This window comes from Anomaloglossus baeobatrachus, chromosome 11 (genome assembly GCF_048569485.1).
Source record: "Anomaloglossus baeobatrachus isolate aAnoBae1 chromosome 11, aAnoBae1.hap1, whole genome shotgun sequence".
Taxonomy (NCBI): Eukaryota; Metazoa; Chordata; class Amphibia; order Anura; family Aromobatidae; genus Anomaloglossus; species Anomaloglossus baeobatrachus.
In genome coordinates this window covers 43,483,808-43,510,001 of record NC_134363.1, presented here as the reverse complement: position 1 = coordinate 43,510,001, position 26,194 = coordinate 43,483,808, and the positions used below count along the sequence as shown (strand labels likewise).

The window sequence follows — 26,194 nt, the reverse complement described above, 5'->3', positions numbered from 1 at the left end:
CCGGATCTCGGATCTCTGAACGCCTTGTACTTCCGGGCTGTCCAGGGAGGTTGCAGTTCTGGATGACAGCACTGGTGGTCCCACGACCCAACAGCGTTGGTTTCCTCCCCCCGCCTTTGGATGTTTGAGCAGGATGTGAGCTCAAACATCCGAAGACGGGGAGAAGGAAGCTAGCGCTGATTGGTCACGGGGACTGCTTTTCATAACAATGTCACGTGGGCCCCGGCAATGTGGGTTCAGACATCGCTAGAATCGCGGAGAGCAGTATAGGCTTTTTTTTTTTTTTTCACGGTGGGTGAACAAGGGGAATGAAGGTTGTCCAGGTAGTGGACAATGACAAAAACTCACCATTTACTTTGGAATGTATCCTAAAGGGGGCTTTACACGCTGCGACATCGCTAATGCGGAGTCGTTGGGGTCACGGAATTTGTGACGCACATCCGGCCGCATTAGCGATGCCGTTGCGTGTGCCGTAAGCGATTTTGCATCATTGCAAAAACGTGCAAAATCGCTAATCGGCGACATGGGGGTCCATTCTTAAAAATCGTTACTGCAGCACTAACGAAGTTGTTCCTCGTTCCTGCGGCAGCACACATCACTCCGTGTGACACCGCAGGAACGAGGAAGCTCTCCTTACCTGCCACCCGGCTGCTATGCAGAAGGAAGGAGGTGGGCGGGATGTTACGTCCCGCTCATCTCCGCCCCTCCGCTGCTATTGGGCGGCGGTTAGAAAGGAGGCGGTTCGCCGGTCACAGCGACGTCGCCGGACAGGTAAGTATGTGTGACGGCTCTGGGCGATGTTGTGCGGCACGGGCAGCGATTTGCCCGTGTCGCGCAACAGATGGGGGCGGGTACCCACACTAGCGATATCGGGACCGATATCGCAGTGTGTAAAGTAGCCTTAACCGTTAAATCCAAGTGGGTGTGATTTCATGAAAACTCAAGGCCTGTGTGCATTTAAAGGCACTTTTGAACTTTGGTGTGTTTTTTCCCCCCAATTATTATTATTACATTTTTTTATTTTTTTCTAACAAACTTTTTTAAAAAAAGGTCTACCTTTTTAAATAATATTAATAAAATTTGGTTTTTAGATTGATGTATATGTATAGCGCCTTATCCTTCTAGGATTATGCACTTAATGGTAGAATAGTACACATTCTTACCCACCATATTCAGGTGTATTAAATAGGTCAGGCTTTTACTAACCTCCTCCCCCTATCTGCAGGACGCATAGAAGGCAGCAGACAGGCAATGTGGGTATCCCTGATGAAGAAGCAAGTAGTTTTGAAACGCATCGGATTGGCCCCTGGAGGCCGCCGTACTCAGTGGTGACGTCACTCATCCTGCTTCTGTGCGTTCTGTGTCCGGCGCTTTGCTGTGTTTGGGAAGCCGATGGCCGAGGCGTCCAGCAATGGCATCGAGCCCAGCAGACCGGGGGCTTGCTCTACTGTGTTGGGATAGACCCTCACAGTACCCCGCACCAAGGAACGCTTCCGAGGTTGGTGCAACAATAAGCGGATTTGCTAAATCCCCGAACACTTCAAGATTGGAGCTCATTTGGATTTCGTTCTGGAAATTACATCCATTTGATTGAATCCGCTACAAGCAGCCTTAAGACGGAGCCCACCTGATCCTTACCTCCGGTTACATACAGTCACAGTGAGTGCCCCTTTGGCTGAGAAACGTGTTATTTTTTATTCCCCCCCCCTCCTCTAGGTGCTCAACTAGTTTCTAAATTATTGTAACTGAATCTTGCTCCTCAGCATGTGAGCTGTTTGCGTAGCTGTATTGTTTATTTAATTTTCTTTGTTGGCACTTCTACAGGGATGCTGATTATCGCCTGCAGCACTTGTGCTCTCTATGTACTACTTGTTAAGGGCGCAGATACCTTTTAGTTAAAAGTTGTCCAAAACCTCTAAATTTGTCACGCTAGGTACAAGGAAGTACCAAGCAAGTGGCAAAAAGTAAGGGAAGGGGACCACTCGGTCTTGGGAAGGGGGAGATCATGACGTCTGACCAAACCTACTGCTGGTTTCTAGGGTCCCTCACCACTGTAGATCGGTTCGGCACCAAAGCGCCATGGAGGATACCTGACCCTAAATATCCCTAGTGCTGGTCCCTGGGGTCCCTCACCACCCTAGATAGGTGCCGAACCTATGCATTGAGCTGGACACCTGACCCTAGGTATCCCTAGTGCTGGTCCCTGAGGTCCCTCACCATCCTAGATAGGCTCGGCATCAAAGCGCCGAGCAGGATACCTGACCCTAGGTATCCCTAGTGTTGGTCCCTCACCACTCTAGATAGGTTCTGCACCTATGCGCCGAGCCGGACACCTGAACCTAGGTATCCCTATACTGGAACCTAAATAGGGAACGGATAGGATGAGCTCTTCGTCAACCCCACTAAACGCTAAAGCAAGACACAAGGGGGATACAGTGCATGAACTACTTATCTACAGATGACACAGGTAGAAGTTTAGCAAAGTTTTCAGCAACGATACTATAGATGAGAGCAAGCCACCTGCTTACAACCAGAGCAAGAATGAACTGAATAATATCACCAGCACCAGTCCAGGGAAGGTGGGAGTATTTAAGCACCAAGAGAATACTGATGATCAGCAGCTGGGTGGAAGGCGAGCTCCTGAAAATTTCTCTCATTTCCCATTGACTTGCATCGTACTTACTATTCGGAATGAATACACGAGTATTACAAAGCACTCGTTACGAGTAAAGTGATTACGAATATTTCGGTACTCGCTCATCTCTAATCATTGCAACATCCTATGCACTTGCTACAAGGGTCCAGAGAGAGAGTGTGGGATTAGCACATATTGGGATCATGTTACATGAACCTCAGCAATGTATTTCCCCTCCACCAATCAATACTTACATAGGACAATGGTTCAGCCTTTTTGCATTGTCCTAACTCAGTCCTATTTTTCTGACATGCATCGCAGCTGATCCCCTTATACTCCTCGATTTCAGACGAAGCCAAGAACAAGTCACCACACCCTGAGTGACTGCATCTCATAGACAGGTTACCTGTGTCTGCTCAGCTCACACCCTGTACATTACCTGGGAAGGTGACAGGTGACGATGGTGCAGGTGCTCGCCTCTCCTTCTCCGGATAATATAACAGAATAGGAGGCAAAAAGGACCAAAAGGAAAAATGAACCAAACAGGTAAGAACCTACACCCCCCAGATTGCATAATGCTACAATAACGCATTTAGTTACATGTTATCATGTTTAGAGCAATATACTGTATATGCATGTTGCAGAGTTTGGTAACCAGCGGCACTTTTTTCTCCAAAAATAGAAACATCCAAAAAGAAATGTAAATTTATTAAGTCACTGTGTACAAACAATACAATGAAAAACAGCAAAAGCAATTCACTAGTATATTAAAACCCATTCCAATTTTGCATAGGATCTGAATTGACCCATGCGCTGCCCCCACTTAGGACCCTTAAAGTAGAAAACTTCTAGAAATTATCCCTTGCTTTGATATTTTTGTTAGGTCCATGTCTTAAAAGCATGGCCCCTTTAATGCTTTATTTTCCGGTATAGTGGAGCTTTTTGGAGAATTGAACACATTCAACCGTAAGAAATGTTTATTCTTATTAGCAGCAGAATAACCTGTAATCAGTTTGTTGTTATAAGACCCTTTAAAAGGGAAGGTGTCGTCAGAAATTGTTTTTTTTTCAATAACTGTAAAAATATAAAGTATTAATGTTTTAATGTTGTGTACATATTATTATTTGTTTTTAATTGAGAAAAATATTCATTTTTTTTTAAAAGTTTGATATTTTTCCACTCTTAAACACTAGGGGGAGCAGCTGCTGAAATCCTACTGTAGAAATAGCTCACATTACAGGTGCAGTAAAGTGGGCGGAGTCTGCGCTCCTGTGTGTGATGTCACCCCCCCCCTCCCAATCTGGGTGTTTCCAAAAGAATAAGTGGAAACACTCCCCATCATCTGTGCTTGCTGTCAGTGAGTGGAAACCACACATATATAGGGATATATAGCTTGCAGAGCGTCGCTCCTCCTGTATCATGTGTCAGGAGCGACGCTCTGCAGGCTATTCCTGTGTATGTGTCAAGAGGAGCAACGCTCTGCAGACTGACACTAGCAGGGAGATATACAGTATACCACGCTGCCCCACTGAGCTGCTAGGAGGAGAGGCCAGGGGTGAGCACACACAAGTGGGGGAGCGGCGGCAGTGGGAGGGGGGTTGGTGGTGGCGGGGGCGAAGCGGTGGGGGCTGGGGAGCAGCGACGGCAGCAGGGGGAGTAGCACACCGGTAGCTTCGGACTGGCTACGGAGCCCTCACCTGCAGCCTGGACTGATCTCAGAGGTTATGAGGTTATTAAAAGATTATGCAGGAGGAGGACTTCTTTAACAGGAAGTGTAATGCTTTATTTCTCCTCCGGAGGCACTGTAGGGGACGTAAACACTTGCTAGCTGGGTCCTGTACAAATTACAGTTGATTCCTCTAGGTCTATACAACAGGACCTCATATATATTTATATACAGCTGCTGTTCGATTATACAAATTCAATGTATCGACAAAAGTGGCCAGGGACAGCAGCTTTGTCTGAGAATCAGTGGTATTATATATTGTATACATGTCTCAATCCAATTTTCATTTTTTGCATTTATTTTTTTTTCCATCCACTTCCAAGAGCCCTAACTTTATAATTTTTTCATTGACCTGGCACCTTGCAGCATTTTTCGGGCAAAACACGGTAGATCAGACTTTTATAGATGATTTTTTTCAAATAGGGAAAAGTGAGACTGATTCAAATTTTTTTTACATTTTTTAAATTTAACTTTCAGTTTCTTTTACTCCCCCCTACAGGATTTACATCTGATTATTGTTTGATTGCTCGGACTATATTCTGCAGTATTTGAGTAGGGAAACACTAGTAACCCCAGAGGAAATTACTCAGATGCCGTAACATCAATAAAATCAATTCTTTATTAATTTTATACACAATAATAGCAAGCAATTCTTCCATATAATGGTCTGATGCCTGTGATACCCAAAGTGATAACCACATTATTATAAACGTAAAGAAAACATTGATGGGGTGCCCTAAAACCCCATGGCGGTACCCTCTGAACTTTCTTTAAATATTTAAGTATTTCCTGTATCATGATTGTTGGGTGCCAATGGTTTGCCACCATATTGGTATTCCATAAAACCAACATTGAAGACTGATTTTTACTATATACTGCCATACACAAATACTGGAACCACAATAACCACATATTGCTACCCATTTAGACAGCATCTCATGCATATATAGAAACACTAGTAACCCCAGAGGAAATTACTCAATGCCATAACATCATTAAAATCAATTCTTTATTAATTTTAAACACAATAATAACAATATTCGCTCCGCAAATATAGGGCAATGAAAACTCACAAATGGATCCCTCCTAACAAAGGGAGGGGTTGGTACAAGCACATTGGCGCTACTAGTACAGGTTAAACAGGTTGGTTACCCAAAATGGCATTATTAACAAGCAAAAACAAGTGCAGCTCATATCACAGGCTATAATTTACCATTGAAAATGAATTTAACCCCACAGTATGGGTCCAAAGAAGGGTCAGCCCTTTAACGCAAGAGTAAGAATAGTTTGGCCCACATAGGCTACATGGAGTAAGCTATAAATGCTTCACAAAGGGACATATTTCAATTAGGAATGCGTATATATGCACTATATTATATTATATTATATTATATATATATATATATAATTATATTATATTATAAAAGCACTATATTATATTACATAAATGTCACTACTTCTCCACGTGGAACCACTCTTAGCTATTATTAACCATGGATAATAAACCCATCGCCATGATATAAGCTCAGAAGGATCAGCCCTTTGATGTGACAATGTCTATGGTTTGGTTCACCTGAGCTATATAGAATATACCGTAGGGAATTGCATTATACATAGTAAAGGGATTTTGTTCCAATTGGGAACCCCCCAGAGAAAATGTTTTTACAGAGTCAAAAATCTTCCCACCCTAAATCCTTATGCTCAAATGGATCATTCCAAACAATACATTCAGAATAAAGCATGGGCCGATCTAACCAGAATTATATTAAGCCAATGCAGTAACACACATAGTAATAATTAAAGTCACAAACTGGACCAGTATAAGCATTGATGTGCCCGCAGCCACCACAGCTCGATGCGTTTCACCTACTGCTTCTTCAGGAGGCAGGTGTACATAATGTGGCAACAGGACGTCTATATATACTCAGCCGAATCCATATAATCCTATGCAGGTGTCTCAAAATCCGAACGCTAAAGCACATGCGATTTCGGCGCGGGCGCCGCCATGACAGGGGGATGTACCTAAATTAACCCAGTGCTTGTTCCGGTCACGTCGGGAGGCCGCCCACCACGGCGATGCAACGGCTGCCGCGCATGCGCGGCCACCCGACTATTGACCGTACTAGAACACTGGGAATCCACCGCCCGGCATTGCCCATGCACAGCGTGTGCAGCGTTACAGATTAAAACAGGCATTTTCCGCACAAGGATGACTGCATATATCAAGGTAAAAATCACAATATGTATAGAACTCTGCAGATTTAAATAATATATAGATAACTCGTATGAGACAAACATGACAGTATTGTAGATTTATATAGTACAGCAGGCATTTGTTTCGCAGATAGAGCCTCGTATAACGCAGGATCACATAGTATACCTAAAAAACAAACTCACAGTATATATAACGCTGCAAATTAAAGTAATGCAGCAAATGTTTTGCTCATACAAGCGACTCATATGACGAGGCAAGGATGGCAGCATAACAAATTTACACAGTATAGCTGACATTTTTCTCGCATATATGGCCGCATATAGCAAGATCATATAATGTGCTTAAAGAGACAGAACTCAATAAGAATATATGGCTCCAGCTGCAGCCCTTCCTTGCAAGGAATTAATCCCATAAATGCAGACTTATCAAACTGTGCTATTCCCGGTCAGTTGTGAAATACCAAGAAAAAGATGTTTATTGATATTTTCTCCTGGATGTATTCATTCCAACCAACTATTATCAATCATCCTACAGATGAGAAAGGGAAGATACACAAGTAGATATCTTCTGCTAGTTGAAATTTCAACGTGGAGTGCACAATAATATATATCTATAGGTAAAGTCCATGCCCACTAAGGCGAAACTAATTCTGGACTCCACATGTCAGGAAGTTTTTCTCTTCAATATTGCAAAGTCCTCTTTATGTATTCATCCTTGCTTCTTCACATGCGTCCAGATTAGTGCAATCCGTCCTCTACTTGTTACTTGTTAGCCACAACCAACGTCTCCTCTCCATAAGCGCAATATAAAGATAATGCATAAATTCTAAAAACTCCATAGAGAAGAGAAATGTTGTTAGTGCACCTTATAGATATTACAACTTTAACCCTGTGTCAATCAATCTAATATATAAAGCTGAATGTGTGTGTGTGTGTGTGTGTGTGTGTGTGTGTGTGTGTGTATGTCCGGGATTGGCATCCGCACCGTCGCAGCTACAGCCACAAAATTTTGCACACTCACACGTATGGACCACGAGAGCGTCATAGGCTATGTTTTGAGGGGAAATTTTAACCCCGCGCTTTACAGTTATTCGCCAAAAAACCTGCCTCCATTAAAGCGAATGGAGCTGGGAGCCACAGTGCATCCAGAACTTCAGAAGAATGCGCAGCCACGCCCTTATATTGAATGTTGGCGTGTCACAATGCAGCCAGGAAAAGAGACAGACACAGACAGGGAAAGAGTAAGAAACAGACATAGACAGGGTAAGAGACAGACACAAAGAGATAGACACAGACAAAGAGACAGACTGACAGGGAAAGAGAGAGACAGGGAAAGAGAGGGAAAGAGAGAGAAAGAGACAGACAGGGAAAGAGACAGACAGGGAAAGTGACAGAGATAGATAGACATACAGGGAAAGAGATTGAGACAGACAGAGAAAGAGACAGAGACAGTCAGAGACAGACAGGGAAAGAGACAGACAGGGAAAGTGACAGAGATAGATAGACATACAGGGAAAGAGATTGAGACAGACAGAGAAAGAGACAGAGACAGTCAGAGACAGACAGGGAAACAGACAGACAAACAGATAGAGAGATAGACAGAGATATATATATAGAGGGGGAGACAGACATTATAATTACATTTATATCTATTTGTTGTGTGTTTTTTGTGTGCAGAATACATTTTTTTTAATACATTCTATTTTGTTAACAGCAGTTATTAACCCGGGTGAAGCCGGGTAGTACATCTAGTTATCAATATAGCTACAAACTATTAAAAACAATTAAAAACAAAAAATGATACAAACGTCTCCTGATAGGGGATAAATACAATTCTCAGAGGAAGGCATTAAAGCCAAAATTTTCGCTCAACCCATCTGGGGATACTGTGCCTAGCCGGTATATCCATCGGCTCTCAGGCTGTGCTAGGGATCTGCCTATGTCCCCGCCACGTATATCCACCCTGATCTGGTCTATCGCCTTGACCCTAAGATGTCTCGAATCAGAGTTGTGAAATTCTTTAAAGTGGCGGGGAATTGTTTTTAATTTTTCACTATCAGACACCTCCTTGGAACTTTGTATATTCCTGACACGTTCACCCACCCGAGTTTTAAGTTCTCGGGTGGTCATGCCAATATAGAACAAGTCACACGGACAGGAGGCCCGGTAAATCACAGCTTTAGAGGTACAGCTTAGATGTAATCTGATGTCATATTCTTTATTGTCCCTAGCACCTCTAAACGGTTTTGCTTATCGCATGTTTGCGCATGCTTTGCACAGTCCACAGGGGAAGAAACCAGCAACTACCCCCCTATTCCAACTATCTCTGGACCCGTAGTGACTGCATACCAGATGATCTTTAATATTTCTGGCCCTTCGCGCTGTCATAAGTGGGTAAGATGACAAATTTTTTCCCAAAATCGGGTCCGTTTTTACAATTCCCCAGTGCCTCCTCAGGATCTCACCTATATCCGTCCAGCGATTATTATAGCTGGTAATTAATCACACCTCACCCTCCTTTTGGATTCTAGGTTCAGAATAATTAGGATATAGGAGAGACTCCCTGGTGCATGCCCTTGCTCGATCCATACCTCGCTTTATCATTCTCTTACTGTACCCGCGATATAGAAATCTTTCAGTGAGGTCTTCAGCCTGTTTAGAGAACGTCACCTCAGAAGAACATATCCTCCTGACTCTGAGGAATTGTGCCACGGGGATACTTCTAATAGTCGCGGGGGTGTGAGAAGACTTAGCGTGGAGGAAGGCATTGGTAGCCGTGGGCTTTCTGTAAATTTCAGTATTGAGTGTACCCTCATCTGTAACAGTGATTTTTATATCCAGGAACTCCATTTCACGGCCCGATTTGTATGTCAAAAAGACACTGATAGTATTCTGATTGAGTCTATCTATAAATTCGTCCAGCTCACAGGGGAACCCCTCCCACAGAAACCAGATGTCGTCGATGTATCTCATCCAATCGGAATACTATCAATGTCAATGTCAGGGATATAAAAAGTTCCAAGGAGGCGTCTGATAGTGAAAAATTAAAAACAATTCCCCGCCACTTTAAAGAATTTCCCAACTCTGATTCGAGACATCTTAGGGTAAAGGAGATAGACCAGATCAGGGTGGATATACATGGCGGGGACATAGGCAGATCCCTAGCACAGCTTGAGAGCCGATGGATATACCGGCTAGGCACAGTATCCCCAGATGGGCTGCACGAAAATTTTGGCTTTAATGCCTTCCTCTGAGAATTGTATTTATCCCCTATCAGGAGACGTTTGTATCATTTTTGTTTTTAATAGTTTGTAGCTAATTGATTAACACAAGGTTAAAGTTGTAATATCTATAAGGTGCACTAACAACAGTTCTCTTCTCTATGGAGTTTTTAGAATTTATGCATTATCTTTATATTGCGCTTATGGAGAGGAGACGTTGGTTGTGGCTAACAAGTAACAAGTACAGGAAGGATTGCACTAATCTGGACGCGTGTGAAGAAGCAAGGATCAATACATAAAGAGGACTTTGCAATATTGAAGAGAAAACCCTCCTGACATGTGGAGTCCAGAATTAGTTTCGCCTTAGTGGGCATGGACTTTACCTATAGATATATATTATTGTGGACTACACGTTGAAATTTCAACTGGGAGAAGATATCTACTTGTGTATCTTCCCTTTCTCATCTGTAGGATGATTGATAGTAGCTCGTTGGAATGAATACATCCAGGAGAAAATATCAATAAACATCTTTTTCTTGCTATTTCACAACTGACCGGGAATAGCACAGTTTGATAAGTCTGCATTTATGGGATTCATTCCTAGCAAGGAAGGGCTGCAGCTGGAGCCATATATTCTTATTGAGTTCTGTCTCTTTAAGCACATTATATGATCTTGCTATACGTGGCCATATATGCGAGAAAAATGTCAGCTATACTGTGTAAATTTGTTATGCTGCCATCCTTACCTAGTCATATGAGTCGCTTGTATGAGCAAAACATTTGCTGCATTACTTTAATTTGCAGCGTTATATATACTGTGAGTTTGTTTTTTAGGTATACTATGTGATCCTGCGTTATACGAGGCTCTATCTGCGAAACAAATGCCTGCTGTACTATATAAATCTACAATACTGTCATGTTTGTCTCATTATACGAGTTATCTATATATTATTTAAATCTGCAGAGTTCTATACATATTGTGATTTTTACCTTGATATATGCAGTCATCCTTGTGCGGAAGATGCCTGTTTTAATCTGTAACGCTGCACACGGGCAATGCCGGGCGGTGGATTCCCAGTGTTCTAGTACGGTCAATAGTCGGGTGGTCGCGCATGCGCGGCAGCCGTGGCATCGCCGTGGTGGGCGGCCTCCTGATGTGACCAGAACAAGCACTGGGTTAATTTAGGTACATCCCCCTGTCATGGCGGCGCCCGCGCCGAAATCACATGTGCTTTAGCGTTCAGATTTTGAGACACCTGCATAGGATTATATGGATTCGGCTGAGTATATATAGACGTCTTGTTGCCACATTATGTACACCTGCCTCCTGAAGAAGCAGTAGGTGAAACGCGTCGAGCTGTGGTGGCTGCGGGCACATCAATGCTTATACTGGTCCGGTTTGTGACTTTAATTATTACTATGTGTGTTACTGCATTGGCTTAATATAATTCTGGTTAGATCGGCCCATGCTTTATTCTGAATGTATTGTTTGGAATGATCCATTTGAGCATAAGGATTTAGGGTGGGAAGATTTTTGACTCTGTAAAAACATTTTCTCTGGGGGGTTCCCAATTGGAACAAAATCCCTTTACTATTTATAATGCAATTCCCCATGGTATATTCTATATAGCTCAGGTGAACCAAACCATAGACATTGTCACATCAAAGGGCTGATCCTTCTGAGCTTATATCATGGCGATGGGTTTATTATCCATGGTTAATAATAGCTAAGAGTGATTCACCGTGGAGAAGTAGTGACATTTATGTAATATAATATAGTGCTTTTATAATATAATTATATATATATAAATAATATAATTATATATTTGATATAATCATAATATAATATATAATAATATAATATAATAATATAATATACTCATTCCTAATTGAAATATGTCCCTTTACTATTTGTGAAGCATTTATAGCTTACTCCATGTAGCCTATGTGGGCCAAACTATTCTTACTCTTGTATTAAAAGGCTGACCCTTCTTTGGACCCATACTGTGGGGTTAAATTCATTTTCAATGGTAATTTATAGCCTGTGATATGAGCTGCACTTGTTTTTGCTTGTTAATAATGCCATTTTGGGTAACCAACCTGTTTAACCTGTACCAGTAGTGCCGATGTGCTTGTACCAACCCCTCCCTTTGTTAGGAGGGGTGCATTTGTGAGTTTTCATTGCCCTATTTTTGCTGAGCGAATACTGTTATTATTGTGTATAAAATTAATAAAGAATTGATTTTATTGATGTTACGGCATCTGAGTAATTTCCTCTGGGGTTACTAGTGTTTCTATACATGCATGAGATGCTGTCTAAATGGGTAGCAATATGTCTTTATTGTGGTTCCGGTATTTGAGTATGGCAGTATATAGTAAAAATCAATCTTCAATGTTGTTTTTATGGAATACCAATATGGGGGCAAACCATTGGCACCCAACAATCATGATACAGGAAATACTTTAATATTTAAAGAAAGTTCAGAGGGTACCGCCATGGGGTTTTAGGGCACCCCATCAATGTTTTCTTTACATTTATAATAATGTGATTATTACTTTGGGTATCACAGGCATCAGACCATTATATGGAAGAATTGCTTCTTTGCAAACATGAGCTTGATCAGAAAGCTTTTCAAGCCAGCAACCATCATGGCATACTGGTATTTGTAGTATTGCAAGATCTAGGAAACCACAAGTTACCGCTCTCCTGTCCATTGGGGGATTGATAATGGATTATTCATAAGCTTAATTAATATAAAAAAAAATACAAAACAAATAGTTCCAATTTAAAAGGGAAATCCAACCGAAAGTGGGCTTTACACGCAGCGACATCGCTAGTGTCGGTTGTGCGTCACAGGCAAATCGCTGCCCATGGCGCACAACATCGCTAACACCCGTCACATGGACTTACCTGCCTAGCGACGTCGCTGTGGCCGGCGAACCGCCTCCTTTCTAAGGGGGCAGTTCGTGCAGCGTCACAGTGGCGTCACTAAGCGGCCGCCCAATAGAAGCGGATGGGCGGAGATGAGCGATCGGAATATCCCGCCCACCTCCTTTCTTCCTCATTGCCAGCAGCCGCAGGTACGATGTAGTTCCTCGTTCCTGTGGTGTCACACATAGCGATGTGTGCTGCCGCAGGAACGACGAACAACCTGCGTCCTACAACAGCAACGATATTTGGGATTAGAACGACGTGTCAACGATCAACGATTAGGTGAGTAATTTTGATCGTTAACGGTCGTTCCTGCGTTTCACACGCAAGGCCGGATGTGCGTCACGATTTTTGTGACCCCAACGACATATCGTTAGCGATGTCGTTGCGTGTAAAACCCCCCTATTTGCGGGTGATCTCTTATTGACTATCACATCTCTACATACTTCTCTCCCCAATTTATTGTCCCTCATACACTGCTTTGAAGCTCTCTCTGGTCTCAAAGTAAATGTAGAGAAAACAGAAACACTTTTTTAAATACCCCAAACAACACTCAAACCAATATCCTTTCAAATTTTAAGTTCTAAAAGCAAACACACTACATCTCCTACCTGGGAATAAAATTAACTAATCATAAATCTACACTATTCAAATGGAACCTCTCCTCTTATTCAGCAAATGGTACAGTATTTGAATAAATGGTAACATCCTACCATCTCATTTCTAGGTAGAATGCATACCGGTCAGATGACCACTCTACACAGATTTTTATACCTGTTTCGCGCGCTACCTATATTTTTGCCTCAAAATATGTTAAAAAAAAATACACCAGGAAGTCTCTAAATTTATTTGGAATAACAAAAGGGCTAGGATTGCCCAACAAACCTTATTTCGGCACACAAAATGGTGCGGTATATCCCTCCCTAATTTTTTCTTGATGGGTCACTCTTGAAGACACCTTGATAGCGCCCTATACTTTAGATGGTTTAATCTGGATGACAGGCCCGCTACCTCTCAAAATTGCAGAATTAGCGCCGTTTTCATACACAATGATTATGCTTTGGAGATCCAACCGGTTGCAATTCAAACTGCAGTCGAACCCATCTCCTCTCTTAAACCTTTTCAATAAACCAATGTTTCTACCAGGGGTGGATTCCAGAGATTTTTATTGGTGGAAACAAAGAGGGGTTTCTTGGTTGAGTCATCTGGCTTCCCTATACACCCTATATTCTAAAGGCTGCTTTACACACAACGATATCGCTAGCGATCTCGTTAGTGATGTGACACGCCAGATCGCAGATAAGATTTGCCGAGATCGCTCATGTGACCGCCGCATAAAACACGACCTATGAGCGATCTCGGCAAATCGTATGTGCGATCTGGCGTGTTACATCGCTAGCGATATCGTTGTGTGTAAAGCGGCCTTAAGGCTGAATTCATTGAGCGGTATGAGCCACCAGTGGGTGAAAATTTTAGAAATGAGAAGGTATATCATTTTGTGAGCACCTTAATGGGAGAGTGGAGGACCTTGAGCCCGACCGCCTTTGAAAAAGGCTGTATTTTTGACCCGGAAGGGAGAGGCACCATATCTATGATATATAGCATAATGAATAGACCTGCACCAGACCTTAAACTGAAAGTTATGGATCAGTGGGAGGAAGATCTGGGATTCTCCATGACCTTAGAACAATGGAATAATTGTTATGAAAACCTCACAAGGGGAGGTTTCGGAGACGCCCATAAAACTTTTTCATAGGTCCTACTATGCTCCAACTATCCTTAGCTCCATATACCCTGGGACCGCAGATCGCTGTTTTGAAGGATGTGGACAGAAAGGGGATATAGCTCATATTTGGTGGACCTGCCCAATAGTTTCTGATCTTTGGAGGGAAGTGGGATCTATTATTGGTAATTTCTGCAACAGTCAAAACGTAAATTCCCGGGAGGTCTTGTTATTTAACGACAGACCAACTACGGCAACTAACCATTGTCACAGATTGGTAAGTTTTATCACATTGGCCACCAAAATATATATTTCCAGTCAATGGAAATCTCCCACCCTTTCAGGCTCTGCTGTCATACAAAAGTTTATAACATTATATTATATGAAAAAATCGAGGCGACTAGGTCTGATTCTATTGAATTATTCCATATTCTGGGACCCCTGGGTACAGTCTCCACTGCCACTTTCTATGACCAACACCATTTCGGTATCTATGTGATATGTAGTGTATTGAGGTACAATCATCTGGCTCATTTCATGTAACTTTTTACCCGACAATTTGAAGTGTATAAATTTGATGGGGGTGACATCTGTTTTCCTTACGTTCCTTATTATTTGGTTCCCATTTTCCTTTATTTTTTGTTCACGGCTGATTAAAATAACTGTCGGAGATATCCAATGTTAGAAATTGAGTGGTCTGGAGGTGTGTGTTATACTCAGGGTAAGGCCTCTTTCACACGTCCGTATCTCCGGTACGTGTATGGTCAGTTTTCTCACGTATCGGAGACACAGGCACACGTAGACCCATTAAAATCAATGGGTCTGCGTTCACGTGCGTGTTCTGCCATGGACCGTGTGGAACATACATGTGCCCCACAAGTAGACATGTCAGTTTTTCTCCGGCATCACGGGTGTCACATGGAACACATACGGGTCACATGGATGTGTTCTGTGTGACACGCACTGGAGAAAACACATGTATCTGCGAGAGAAAAAAAAAACAAACAAAAAAAAAAAAAAACTTTACTCACCTTCTCCAGCCCTGTAGTCGCTGCCGTTTCTGTCACTTGCTGCCAACCCCGCTCATTATGCTCATTGCATATTCACTTCACTGTGGCCGGAAGCAGCAGCAGCGGGGAGTCGGCAGGACCGGAGACCGAAGATACGCACCACGGACAGCGACGCCAGGGACAGGTGAATAGAAAGTTCCCGTTCTCCGTGTGTTATCACGGATAAAACACGGAGGACACACGTGTGCCATAAACACGGCTCACGGAGGTCAAAACGCACCTTTGACACGTCCGTGAAAAACGTGCATGGTTTTTCACGAACGTGTGAAAGAGGCCTAACAGAGCAATATCTGAATTTCAAGCCGGATGCAATAAAAAGTAGCTGCTGTATAAAAAGCTGTGAATTTTAATGGCATTGAACCTTGTACATTTTACAATATTGAAAACTGCTTGTTTATTCTCTGAACCTCTCAATAAAAATAATTGTTAAAACTAAAAAAAAACAACTTAAAGGTGCAGAGAAATCAAAAGTAAGTGCACTCAGTAAAGATGCTGATAATGTAATCTAATGGTCATTGTAGCAGAGGTGAATTTATCAATTAGTATTAATATAGCTATTTATCCAACAAAAAGGAGGGCAGAACCCAACAACTAATGTGCAAAAAAGACAGACTCTTTATTAGCCCACATTGTGCAATGCAATGTTTCAGCTCATACACATTTAGCCATTCTCAAACTATCTATTGATCTGTACACCATGTGCAGAATTATTAGGCAAATTAATATTTTGATCCCATGATACTTTTTATACATGTCGTCCTACTCCAAGCTGTATAGGCTGAGAGCCAACTACCAATTATGTAAATCAGGTGATGTGCATCTCTGTAATGAGGAGGGGTGCGGTGTAATGACATCAACACCCTATATAAGGTGTGCTTAATTATTAGGCAACTTCCTTTCCTTTGGCAAAATGGGTCAGAAGAGAGATTTGACGGGCTCTGAAAAAGTTCAAAATTGTGAGATGTGTTGCAGAGGGATGCAGCAGTCTTGAAATTGCCAAACTTTTGAAGCGTGATCACCGAACAATCAAGCGTTTCATGGCAAATAGCAAACAGGGTCGCAAGAAGCGTGATGGGCAAAAAAGGCGCAAAATAACTGCCCATGAATTGAGGAAAATCAAGCGTGAAGCTGCCAAGATGCCATTTGCCACCAGTTTGGCCATATTTCAGAGCTGCAACGTTACTGGAGTATCAAAAAGCACAAGGTGTGCCATACTCAGGGACATGGCCAAGGTAAGGAAGGCTGAAAAACCACCACCTCTGACCAAGAAACATAAGATAAAACATCAAGACTGGGCCAAGAAATATCTTAAGACTGATTTTTCAAAGGATTTATGGACTGATGAAATGAGAGTGACTCTTGATGGGCAGATGGATGGGCCAGAGGCTGGATCAGTAAAGGGCAGAGAGCTCCACTCCGACTCAGACGCCAGCAAGGTGGAGGTGGGGTACTGGTATGGGCTATCATCAAAGATCAACTTGTGGGACCTTTTCGGGTTGAGGATGGAGTGAAGCTCAACTCCCAGACCTACTGCCAGGTTCTGGAAGACAACTTCTTCAAGCAGTGGTACAGGAAGAAGTCGGTATCGTTCAAGAAAAACAAGATTTTCATGCAGGATAATGCTCCATCACATGCATCCAACTACTCCACAGCGTCTAAAAGATGAAAAAATAATGACATGGCCCCTTGTTCACCTGATCTGAACCCAATAGAGAACCTGTGGTCCCTCATAAAATGTGAGATCTACAGGGAGGGAAAACAGTACACCTCTCGGAGCAGTGTCTGGAGGCTGTGGTGGCTGCTGCACGCAATGTTGATCATAAACAGATCAAGCAACTGACAGAATCTATGGATGGTCGGCTGCTGAGTGTCTCATCAGAAAGAAAGGTGGCTATACTGATCAAAAATTTTGGGGGGTTTTGTTTTTGCATGTCAGAAATGTTTATTTATAAATTTTGTGCAGTTATATTGGTTTACCTGGTGAAAATAAATAAGTGAGATGGGAATATATTTGGTTTTTATTAAGTTGCCTAATAATTCTGCACAGTAATATTTACCTGCACAAACAGATATCCTTCTAAGATAGCCAAATCTAAAAAAAACAACACTCCTACTTCCAAAAATATTAAGTTTTGATATTTATGAGTCTTTTGGATTGATTGAGAACATAGTTGTTGATCAATAATAAAAAAAATCCTCTAAAATACAACTTGCCTAATAATTCTGCACACGGTGTATATAGCTATCTTTCATCTATTGTGGGCAGTAAGTATTTATTGTTTTGTGATATTATTATTATAGGTGTAAAGAAAAGATTGCTGGGGTGCCATAAAACCCCACGGCGGTACCCTCTGAACTTTGTTTAAATATTAAAGTAAAATAATGCTGTCTAAATTGGGATTAGCTTTTAAATTACCGTATTTTTCGGACTATAAGACGCACCGGACCATAAGACGCACCCTGGTTTTAGAGGAGGAAAATAGGAAAATAAATTTTTAAGCAAAAAATGTGGTCATGACACACTTATAGGGCGAGGATTTGCTGCTGACACTGTTATGGGGTAATGTCCTGCTCACATACTCCCCAGCCTGCTCATATACTCCCCAGCCTGCTCATATGCTCCCCAGCCTGCTCATATGCTCCCCATGCTGCTCATATAGTCCCCATGCTGCTCATATAGTCCCCATGCTGCTCATATAGTCCCCATGCTGCTCATATAGTCCCCATGCTGCTCATATAGTCCCCATGCTGCTCATATACTCCCCATGCTGCTCATATACTCCCCATGCTGCTCATATACTTTCCATCCTGCTCATATACTCCCCATGCTGCTCATATACTCCCCAGCCTGCTCATATACTCCCCAGGCTGCTCATATACTCCCCAGCCTGCTCATATACTCCCCAGCCTGCTAATATACTCCCCATCCTGCTCATATACTCCCCATGCTGCTCATATACTACCCATGCTGCTCATATACTCCCCATGCTGCTCATACTCCCCATGCTGCTCATATACTCCCCATGCTGCTCATATACTCCCCAGCCTGCTCATATACTCCCCAGCCTGCTCATATACCCCCATCCTGCTCATATACTCCCCATGCTGCTCATAATATACCCCTATCCTGCTCATATACCCCCATCATCCTGGTGTATGGCCGCATCCTGTGGCACATAAAAAAAAATAAACATTCATACTCACCTCACCTCACTCCCTGCAGCACCGCTCCTCTTGCCGTCCCCGTTCCCCTGCAGGCTGCAACATCGCGATATCCTCTGGTCTGTGCCGACGGCTGCATGTGGACACGTGTGCACAGCGATGACGTCATCGCTGTGCGCGCCGCTAGTCTCCACGCAAGTCAGCTGACCGGCACAGACAGGAGGAGATTGCGGTGCTGCAGCGGAACGGTGAGTAATGTGTACTGATTCACTGCTCCCCGCACTAATGATGATGTGCGGGGGCAGTGAATACAGCCGCACATGATCACCCCAGGCTGCAGTTGCCAGGAGTGATCATGCGGGCTGGCTGTTTATCCCTCGCCATCATCCCGCCCACCTGTCAGTGCCGGCTTCAGCGCTGAGAGATGATGGGCGGGAGGGTGGGCGTGCATATTAAATGAGCGGGTCCATGTGGTCACGGCAGGCTGCTACAGCCTGCACATTCCACCGATGACCCCCTCCACCGCAGCACCCTCATTCCCCGCAGCCCTATATTCAGACCATAAGACACACCCCCCACTTTCCCCCAACATTTGGAGGAAAAAAAGTGCGTCTTATGGTCCGAAAAATACAGTATATATATTTTATAAGAGAGTAGGGAGGCAAAATGTTGGCACCTTACTTTTTTAGTAAGCAAAATGGCTAAAGCAGGACACACTTGTCTCAGTGGCACGGCTGTAACACTGTTTCCTGATCCACCTATTAGCTTTCATGCATATTCACTGCTACTCCCACAAATCATCTGTTACAGGGTCTGTGATTGTCGTAAGCCAGACTGCCGGCGTCTCTGATTGGGTGCCCTCACAGAGGTTGTCTGTGTGCCTGAGTAAAGTGTAAAAAGAAATAAAAAAAATGACATAGGGTGCCCGTATATAGATATCCAGCCCAGATAAAGCATACAGCTACAGGCTACAGCCCCCAGCTGTGCACAATATCTTGGCTGTGTATCAAAATAAAAGGGACCCCATGCGGCTCTTTTTAAATTATTTAAATAACTAATTTACAAATCTGGCGTGTGGTCCCCCCCAATTTTGATACCCAGCCCCCAAGCTGGGGACTGCTGTTCTCAGGCAGGGAAGGGAAATGGGTATTGGGCCCTCTCAAGCCTAACAATAGCAGCTGAAATCTGTCCAGAATTGTTGTCTAAATTAGATGCAACAATCCCAGCACTTTGACAGGCTCATCCCAATTGCCCTGGTGCTTTGGCAATCAGGGTAACATAAGGAGTTAATGACAGCTGTGATTTGAAAAAAATCAGAGTTGTCACTAAGCCCTAGATTAGTAATGGGAGGGGTCTATGAGACTCCCCATTACTAATTCCTGTAAGTCAAAAGAAATAAAACAAACTCTGAAAAAATCTTTTATTTGAAATGAAATACACACATCTTCTTTCACCCCTTTATTAACTACAAAAACACCCTTGAAGATACAACATAATCCATACAAAATCTCACGACAATCATGGTAATTGTTAATTATTATTATTATTATTATTATTATTATTATTATTAATAATAAAATTCACAGATCTAATAATAGAATAATACAATACTATGGTGCATCACTATACAATATGTAATAGAGGTCAGTATTTATTAAACAATGTTAGCATCAAAAGGATCAAAGAAATCCTATATTTAACATGTAAGCAATGTTAAGTTTCCATAATAATCAAATTCCTCTATTGCCTGCATGCATTACAAATATATACCCCTCTGCTTTAAGCCCCATTAGTAGCAATCCATACAATTAGATGGTATATGGTAGATCAGTCACTGCTACATATGGAGCCTGGAGCCAGGTTCAGTGGAGACAGCTATTTATCAGACTCGGCCCAGATAGCGGTCTACAACCCTGCAGCTGTGTGACTGCGTTGTCTAATGCATATTAATTTCAGCCCTGCCTGATTGCGTTGAGCCCTGGCTGAGCTGTACGGAGGTGGAGGGGATTCTCTCTGCGCTCTTGGAACGTGTGTTACGTTACATTAAGCGAGACGCTGAGGGCGCAGGTGGAGGACCTAGAGGAGATGGAGGAAGCAAAAGCAGTGGAGGAAGCGGTAGATCCAGAGTTTTGTCCACAAAGCCTTGGGGATTTCAAAACTTGGGAAGCAGCCCCTTCCCCGCCTAACCCCGAAGCCACCAGAGTAACCCAGTGCTCAGTCAGCGAGATGTAATGCCCCTGACAATGCTAGCTCGTCCATGTGTCGGTGGTGAAATGCACCCTGGGAGACACAGAGTTTTTTTTAAGGAAAAAGTAATGTTGTCTGTGACATGATGGTGCGACGCAGGGGGACTGCGATGGCCATCAAGTTTCAAAAAACGTCTGTATCCAGGCGGAAAGCATTTCTTTGGCCAACAGTTTAGATATGGTGAAGTTCAAGCTCTTCCCTCTTCCCTTTGGCATGTGTTGGAGGAAATGATTTTTTACGTGACCAAAACTGCAGGACCGAGGGCTAGCTGCTGTGCTGACAGAGAGGGAACTAAGTTATACATGGCCAACCGATGGACTGGGAGAGGGTGTAGGCAGAGATGTAATGCTGGATTGAGAAACATGTGGTGTGCTTGGTGTCTCACATGGGTCAAAAACACCAGGCATAGTCACTTTCGTAAAAGCCGACGGGCTCTCACTCACCCAGACTGTAGTGGGTAAACAAGTGGAGGTTCTGGGCCGGAAACCTATGTGAGAATAGTTTCAACGGTGACACAGGAAGAAGAAGCAGCAGACAAGTTTGATTTGTCGGCTGGTGGTTGGGTAGGCCCAGTAGTCCGCATTTTAGCGCAGTAAGATTCCCACAGTAATGGATGTGTGTTGCGCATGTGTCACTTCATGCATGTAGTAGTCAAATTATTTGAATTTGTGCCTATACTGAGTCGTTGTTTATAACGTTGGCAGATAACGAAAGTTGGGTCATCTTTTGCGGTCTCAAAAAAGGCCTAAGCTAGGTAACCCTTCTTGCAAACTGCAGACCTGCGACCTCTGCTGGCCACAACCAAAGTTGTGGCTGAGGATGCAGTGCTTCTCATGGTTGCACCACCACATGTTTGTGTGGGAATCGCCAATGTAACATCTTCATCTTCCTCCTCCTCATCTGCTGAGCTACTCAGTTGCATGCCTCTGGGTTCACACCAAGTGGGATCTACAAGTTCATTGTCATGCTCTATGTTGTCCCACTCCTCCTCTTCCTGACCTGACATCACAGGTCAATATGTGTGTGCCTCAGCTACCTGAGTCTCATCATAATCACCTCCACCCCTGGGGCTTAACGTCAGTTAATGATGGTCAGGATCTTGCTCTGACACCACTTCGTCCAGGCCTGGATCCAACTGACAAAGATTTTGGGCATCGGTGCAGATGCTTTCCTCTTCTTGAGTTTGGGAATCTTTGGAGCAGACCTCTGATGTCCATGGGATAGAATATGTGAATAGCTCTGCAGACTCGCCCATGTGTGGTTTCCCACAGTCCGTTTGCAGGTTGGAGATTTGTGACGCGGGGGAAAACAAGTATGATTGGGATGGCACCTCTGAGGAATGAAGTGTGTGTGATGTTGAGGTGCAGGAAGAGGAGGAGAGGCCACTTGATGCAGTGTTTGTCATCCACTCTAGCACATGCTGTTTATCACTCTCATTTCGAAATTGAAGCGATGTGCGGCTGCGAAAAAATCTAGTGGAGTAGGATGTCCAGTAATGGAAGTTGTTCTCATTTCTGTTGGGATAGGATGAGCTGGTGTTTGCTCACTAGAGCATTGACTAACATTAGAACTTCTCACACATACACCTTGAACACACCGTCTATTCACCCTTCCACTACAACCTCATTGTGATTTACTATTCATGGTTGACGTACTCTTCCACTTTCAAACAGATGTTTCGCAACCCTATGCCCACACCTGTCAGACACCTGACACAAAAGATAAATTCTTTATTTCTTGCCTGAGTTGGCAATATTGTGAAGGCACTAAAAAGTACCAATAACTAGAAATGTGGTTCACTGCATAATTTGGACCAGGCACTGAAAAGTGCCAACACCTATTTAGCTAGTTCACTAGCAAATTTAGAGCAGGTACTACTAAGTAACAATACCTAGAATGTGGTTCATTGGGTAATTTGGAGCAGGCACTGAAAAGTGGCAAGACCTATTTAGCTAGCTTACTGGCAAATTTAGAGCAGGCACTATTAAGTAACAATACCTAGAAATATGGTTCACTGGGTAATTTGGAGCAGGCAGTAATAAGCAACAATACCTAGAAATTAAAAGAAAAATTAAAAGGCACCACGCACCTCTGGCTTCTCCTGATTCCCCACCCCCTCCACTCAATAAACACATCCTCACGTTCATCATACAGCATCACAATCCTATACAAAAGCATTTTTGGAAAACGCAATCAGTTATCAAACAAAAACAAACATTGCCAACTTTTGGGGAAAGTGCTTGTGTTACCGAGTTGAACCGAACAAGCAAAGTCTTGTACCGAATTTGAAATTGATTCACCTTTATTAAACAGGTTCGCTCATCTCTACTTATATTACCCCGATTGTTACCGCACCAGGGCAATTGGAATGAGATGAGCCAATTAGATGCATTCATTACATGGAACGATTTTGGGCAGCTGCAGCCTGACATTTTTAGGCTGGGGGGCCCAATATCCATTGGGGCGCCTACGATCCTTATAATACCAGCCAACACCTTTCTGTTTTACGGTGGCTGGATATCAAAACTGGGTAGACTCTACATCTTTTTTTCCTCTCTACTTTCATATCCAGCCACGGTAAAGCTCACAGGTGGGGGTTGCAGCCTGCCGCTGTTGTTTTACCCACGCTAGCTATCAAAATATGGTGGGGGCCTGCATAATTTTTGTATTAATTTATTCTTACACTACTACAGTTGGTTGCACACTGACTGCAACCAATTACAGACGCGGACTCAATGTGGGGGACGTGTAGAGCAGTCTGCAATCAATTCCAGACACTGGCACAAAGGGTGGGCGGGGGACGCAGTGAATATTGATGAACCTTACTTAGCGGGCCCAGAAGAGAGAGTCTGACTGTAGCGGGATCCTCTGGGAAACACCAGGAAACACGATATGTATAACTATCCAGCTCTTACTACCAGATCACTTCCACAACAGTCCGCTAGCACTTATTATGGCCATTTTACAGCCATTTTACTGTCCCATTGTTTGGGGTCAAGTTTGCAAATTTTTTTCCCCCCATGCTGGTTCAGCGAACCCAAATATCCACAGGTTCGTTCATCACTAGTCATGAATTAATGACATCTATATTCAATCTGTAGTTATCACACCCTTTAATGTGCTATCACTATTAAATAATCTAGTGGTCCGTTGAGGGCCCTATAGATCTTCACAATTTGGTAACTGACCACCCTTGAATATAATGAGAACCAATCACATAATTGTCATTAGCTAAATGTTATAATTAGGGGTAAGAACCCCCAAAAGTGCTATCTGCAGATGTAGTCTTTTCTTTTTGTAGATGATGTTGGGGAAGATAAGGATTCGGCATGTTGGATTTCCAACAACCGATCTTTTTGTTCTCCTTCAAGATTAGTTGCTTCCTTACGAGTCTGTGTACTTGTTTCTTAACACTAGAACTACTGAGGTAGTCATTCTGACTACTTTGCACTATATATTTCTATATAGGTGTCACGAGTCCAGTAGTTCTAGTGTTAAACCAGACAGCCTATTTGATGTATTTGTTATGCTTAAGATAGGGTTGTTGCTCCAAATACCCAACCTTTGCCTAGATTTGCTTTGTACACGGAGTGGGGGGAGATTTCCAACCAAGGTCACCCATGAACTTTTCCAGAATGACTATGACTATTTCTATGCAACTATAACCACATAACCTTGTATATTTGTTGGAATATTTTAACTACACCATTTTATACTTAGTTAATATTTTGTATTTTTTTTCTTTTTCATTCACAGCTGGAACAACTGCAAGAATGGGCAAACGTGTTTTTTTGTCTATTGGCTCAGTCCTAATTATTCTTGTTGTTATGGGGTTTTCCTATATTTACCACATAAAGCTGGATATTAATATGTTCATGACCTTAATGAGAGAGAGGGCCCTGAAAAACATAACAGAAAAAGTTCTCAAGACAGAAGAAAGCAAACCCAAACCACTGACGGGTATGTGGACTGTCAACGCCATTGGACGTTTGGGCAACCTGATGGGCGAGTATGCCACTCTCTATGCTCTTGCCAAGTTGAATGGTCATCAAGCTTACATTTTGCCCCATATGTACAGCCAGTTGTCAAAGATCTTTAAAATTAGATTGCCCGTCCTTGAGCAGGAGATCATTGGTCGTATCAAATGGAGACATTATGGACTTCACAACTGGATGTCTGATGAGTACAGACATATTGAAGGTGAGTATGTAAGTCTTGATGGCTACATTTGGTCATTTACTTTCTATCATCATATAAAGAAGGAGATTCTTCGAGAATTTACTTTTCATGACTTTATCAAAGAGAAGTCCAATGCTTATCTTGAGAAGGCCAGAGGAGACAGGAAGAACGTCACTTATGTTGGGATTCACGTTCGGAGAGGTGACTATGTGCACGTGATGCCGAATTCATGGAAAGGGGTGGTGGCTGACAAAGGATATTTGCAAAAAGCCATGGATTACTTCAGAGAGAAGTATGAGAACCCTCTATTTGTGGTGACCAGTAATGGGATGGATTGGTGTAAAGAGAATATGAACAATTCATTGGGTGATATTCACTTTGCTGGAGATGGCCAAGAAGGCTCACCTAGTCGGGATTTTGCTTTACTATCACATTGTAACCACACCATCATGACCATAGGAACGTTTGGTATTTGGGTTGGTTACTTGGTAGGAGGAGAAACCATCTACTTATCCAACTACATATTACCCAACTCTTCAGTCTTTAAACGTTTTAAATATGAAGCTACTTATCTTCCAGAATGGATTGGGATTCCAGCTGACCTCTCACCCCTTCTTAACAAAAAAGACCATGAATGAAGACTCACATGGTTCTTTGGGTAAGGGCATGAAGGCCATAATTGTTACCAAGGCATTCATTTTGTCGTCGGATCCACTATTGTGTTACAAACTATAAGATTTAGCCATTTCTTTTTTTAGTTTTTACGTTGTTTTTCTAATTTTTATTTCTTGTCCAATCCTCAAAAAAATGATCTTGATTTTGTTTTATAAAAAATTATATGGATGGCCAAACGGAATAGCAAAATTTCACCTAAGATTTTTAAGAATCTCTAGAAATTCCTAAGAATAAATCGCACTTTTTAGATCCCATATAAAAGGAAATAAAAATATATTTTTTACAATATAAATTTTAATAATAATATTATCCATTATGGTCAAATATAAAAAAAATTTGAGTCGCAACTGCTGAAATACCTTATACAGTATAATCATAGATTTATATGCTTCATGCACAGCTATGCCGTT

The 26,194-nt window shown here is 42.6% G+C and overlaps 2 protein-coding genes across 2 annotated transcripts in view; one reads left to right on the top strand and one right to left on the bottom strand.

Moving 5' to 3' along the window:
• FUZ (fuzzy planar cell polarity protein) overlaps positions 1–26,194 on the bottom strand; it is a 119,465-nt gene that overhangs the window by 71,470 nt on the left and 21,801 nt on the right. The gene's annotated exons all lie outside the window — the stretch shown is intronic.
• LOC142256184 (galactoside alpha-(1,2)-fucosyltransferase 2-like) lies at positions 3,085–26,031 on the top strand. Its single transcript, XM_075327738.1, has 2 exons — positions 3,085–3,181; positions 24,687–26,031. Exons 1-2 carry the CDS (start codon positions 3,169–3,171, stop codon positions 25,745–25,747), a joined length of 1,074 nt encoding a protein of 357 aa, XP_075183853.1. The 5' UTR covers positions 3,085–3,168; the 3' UTR covers positions 25,748–26,031.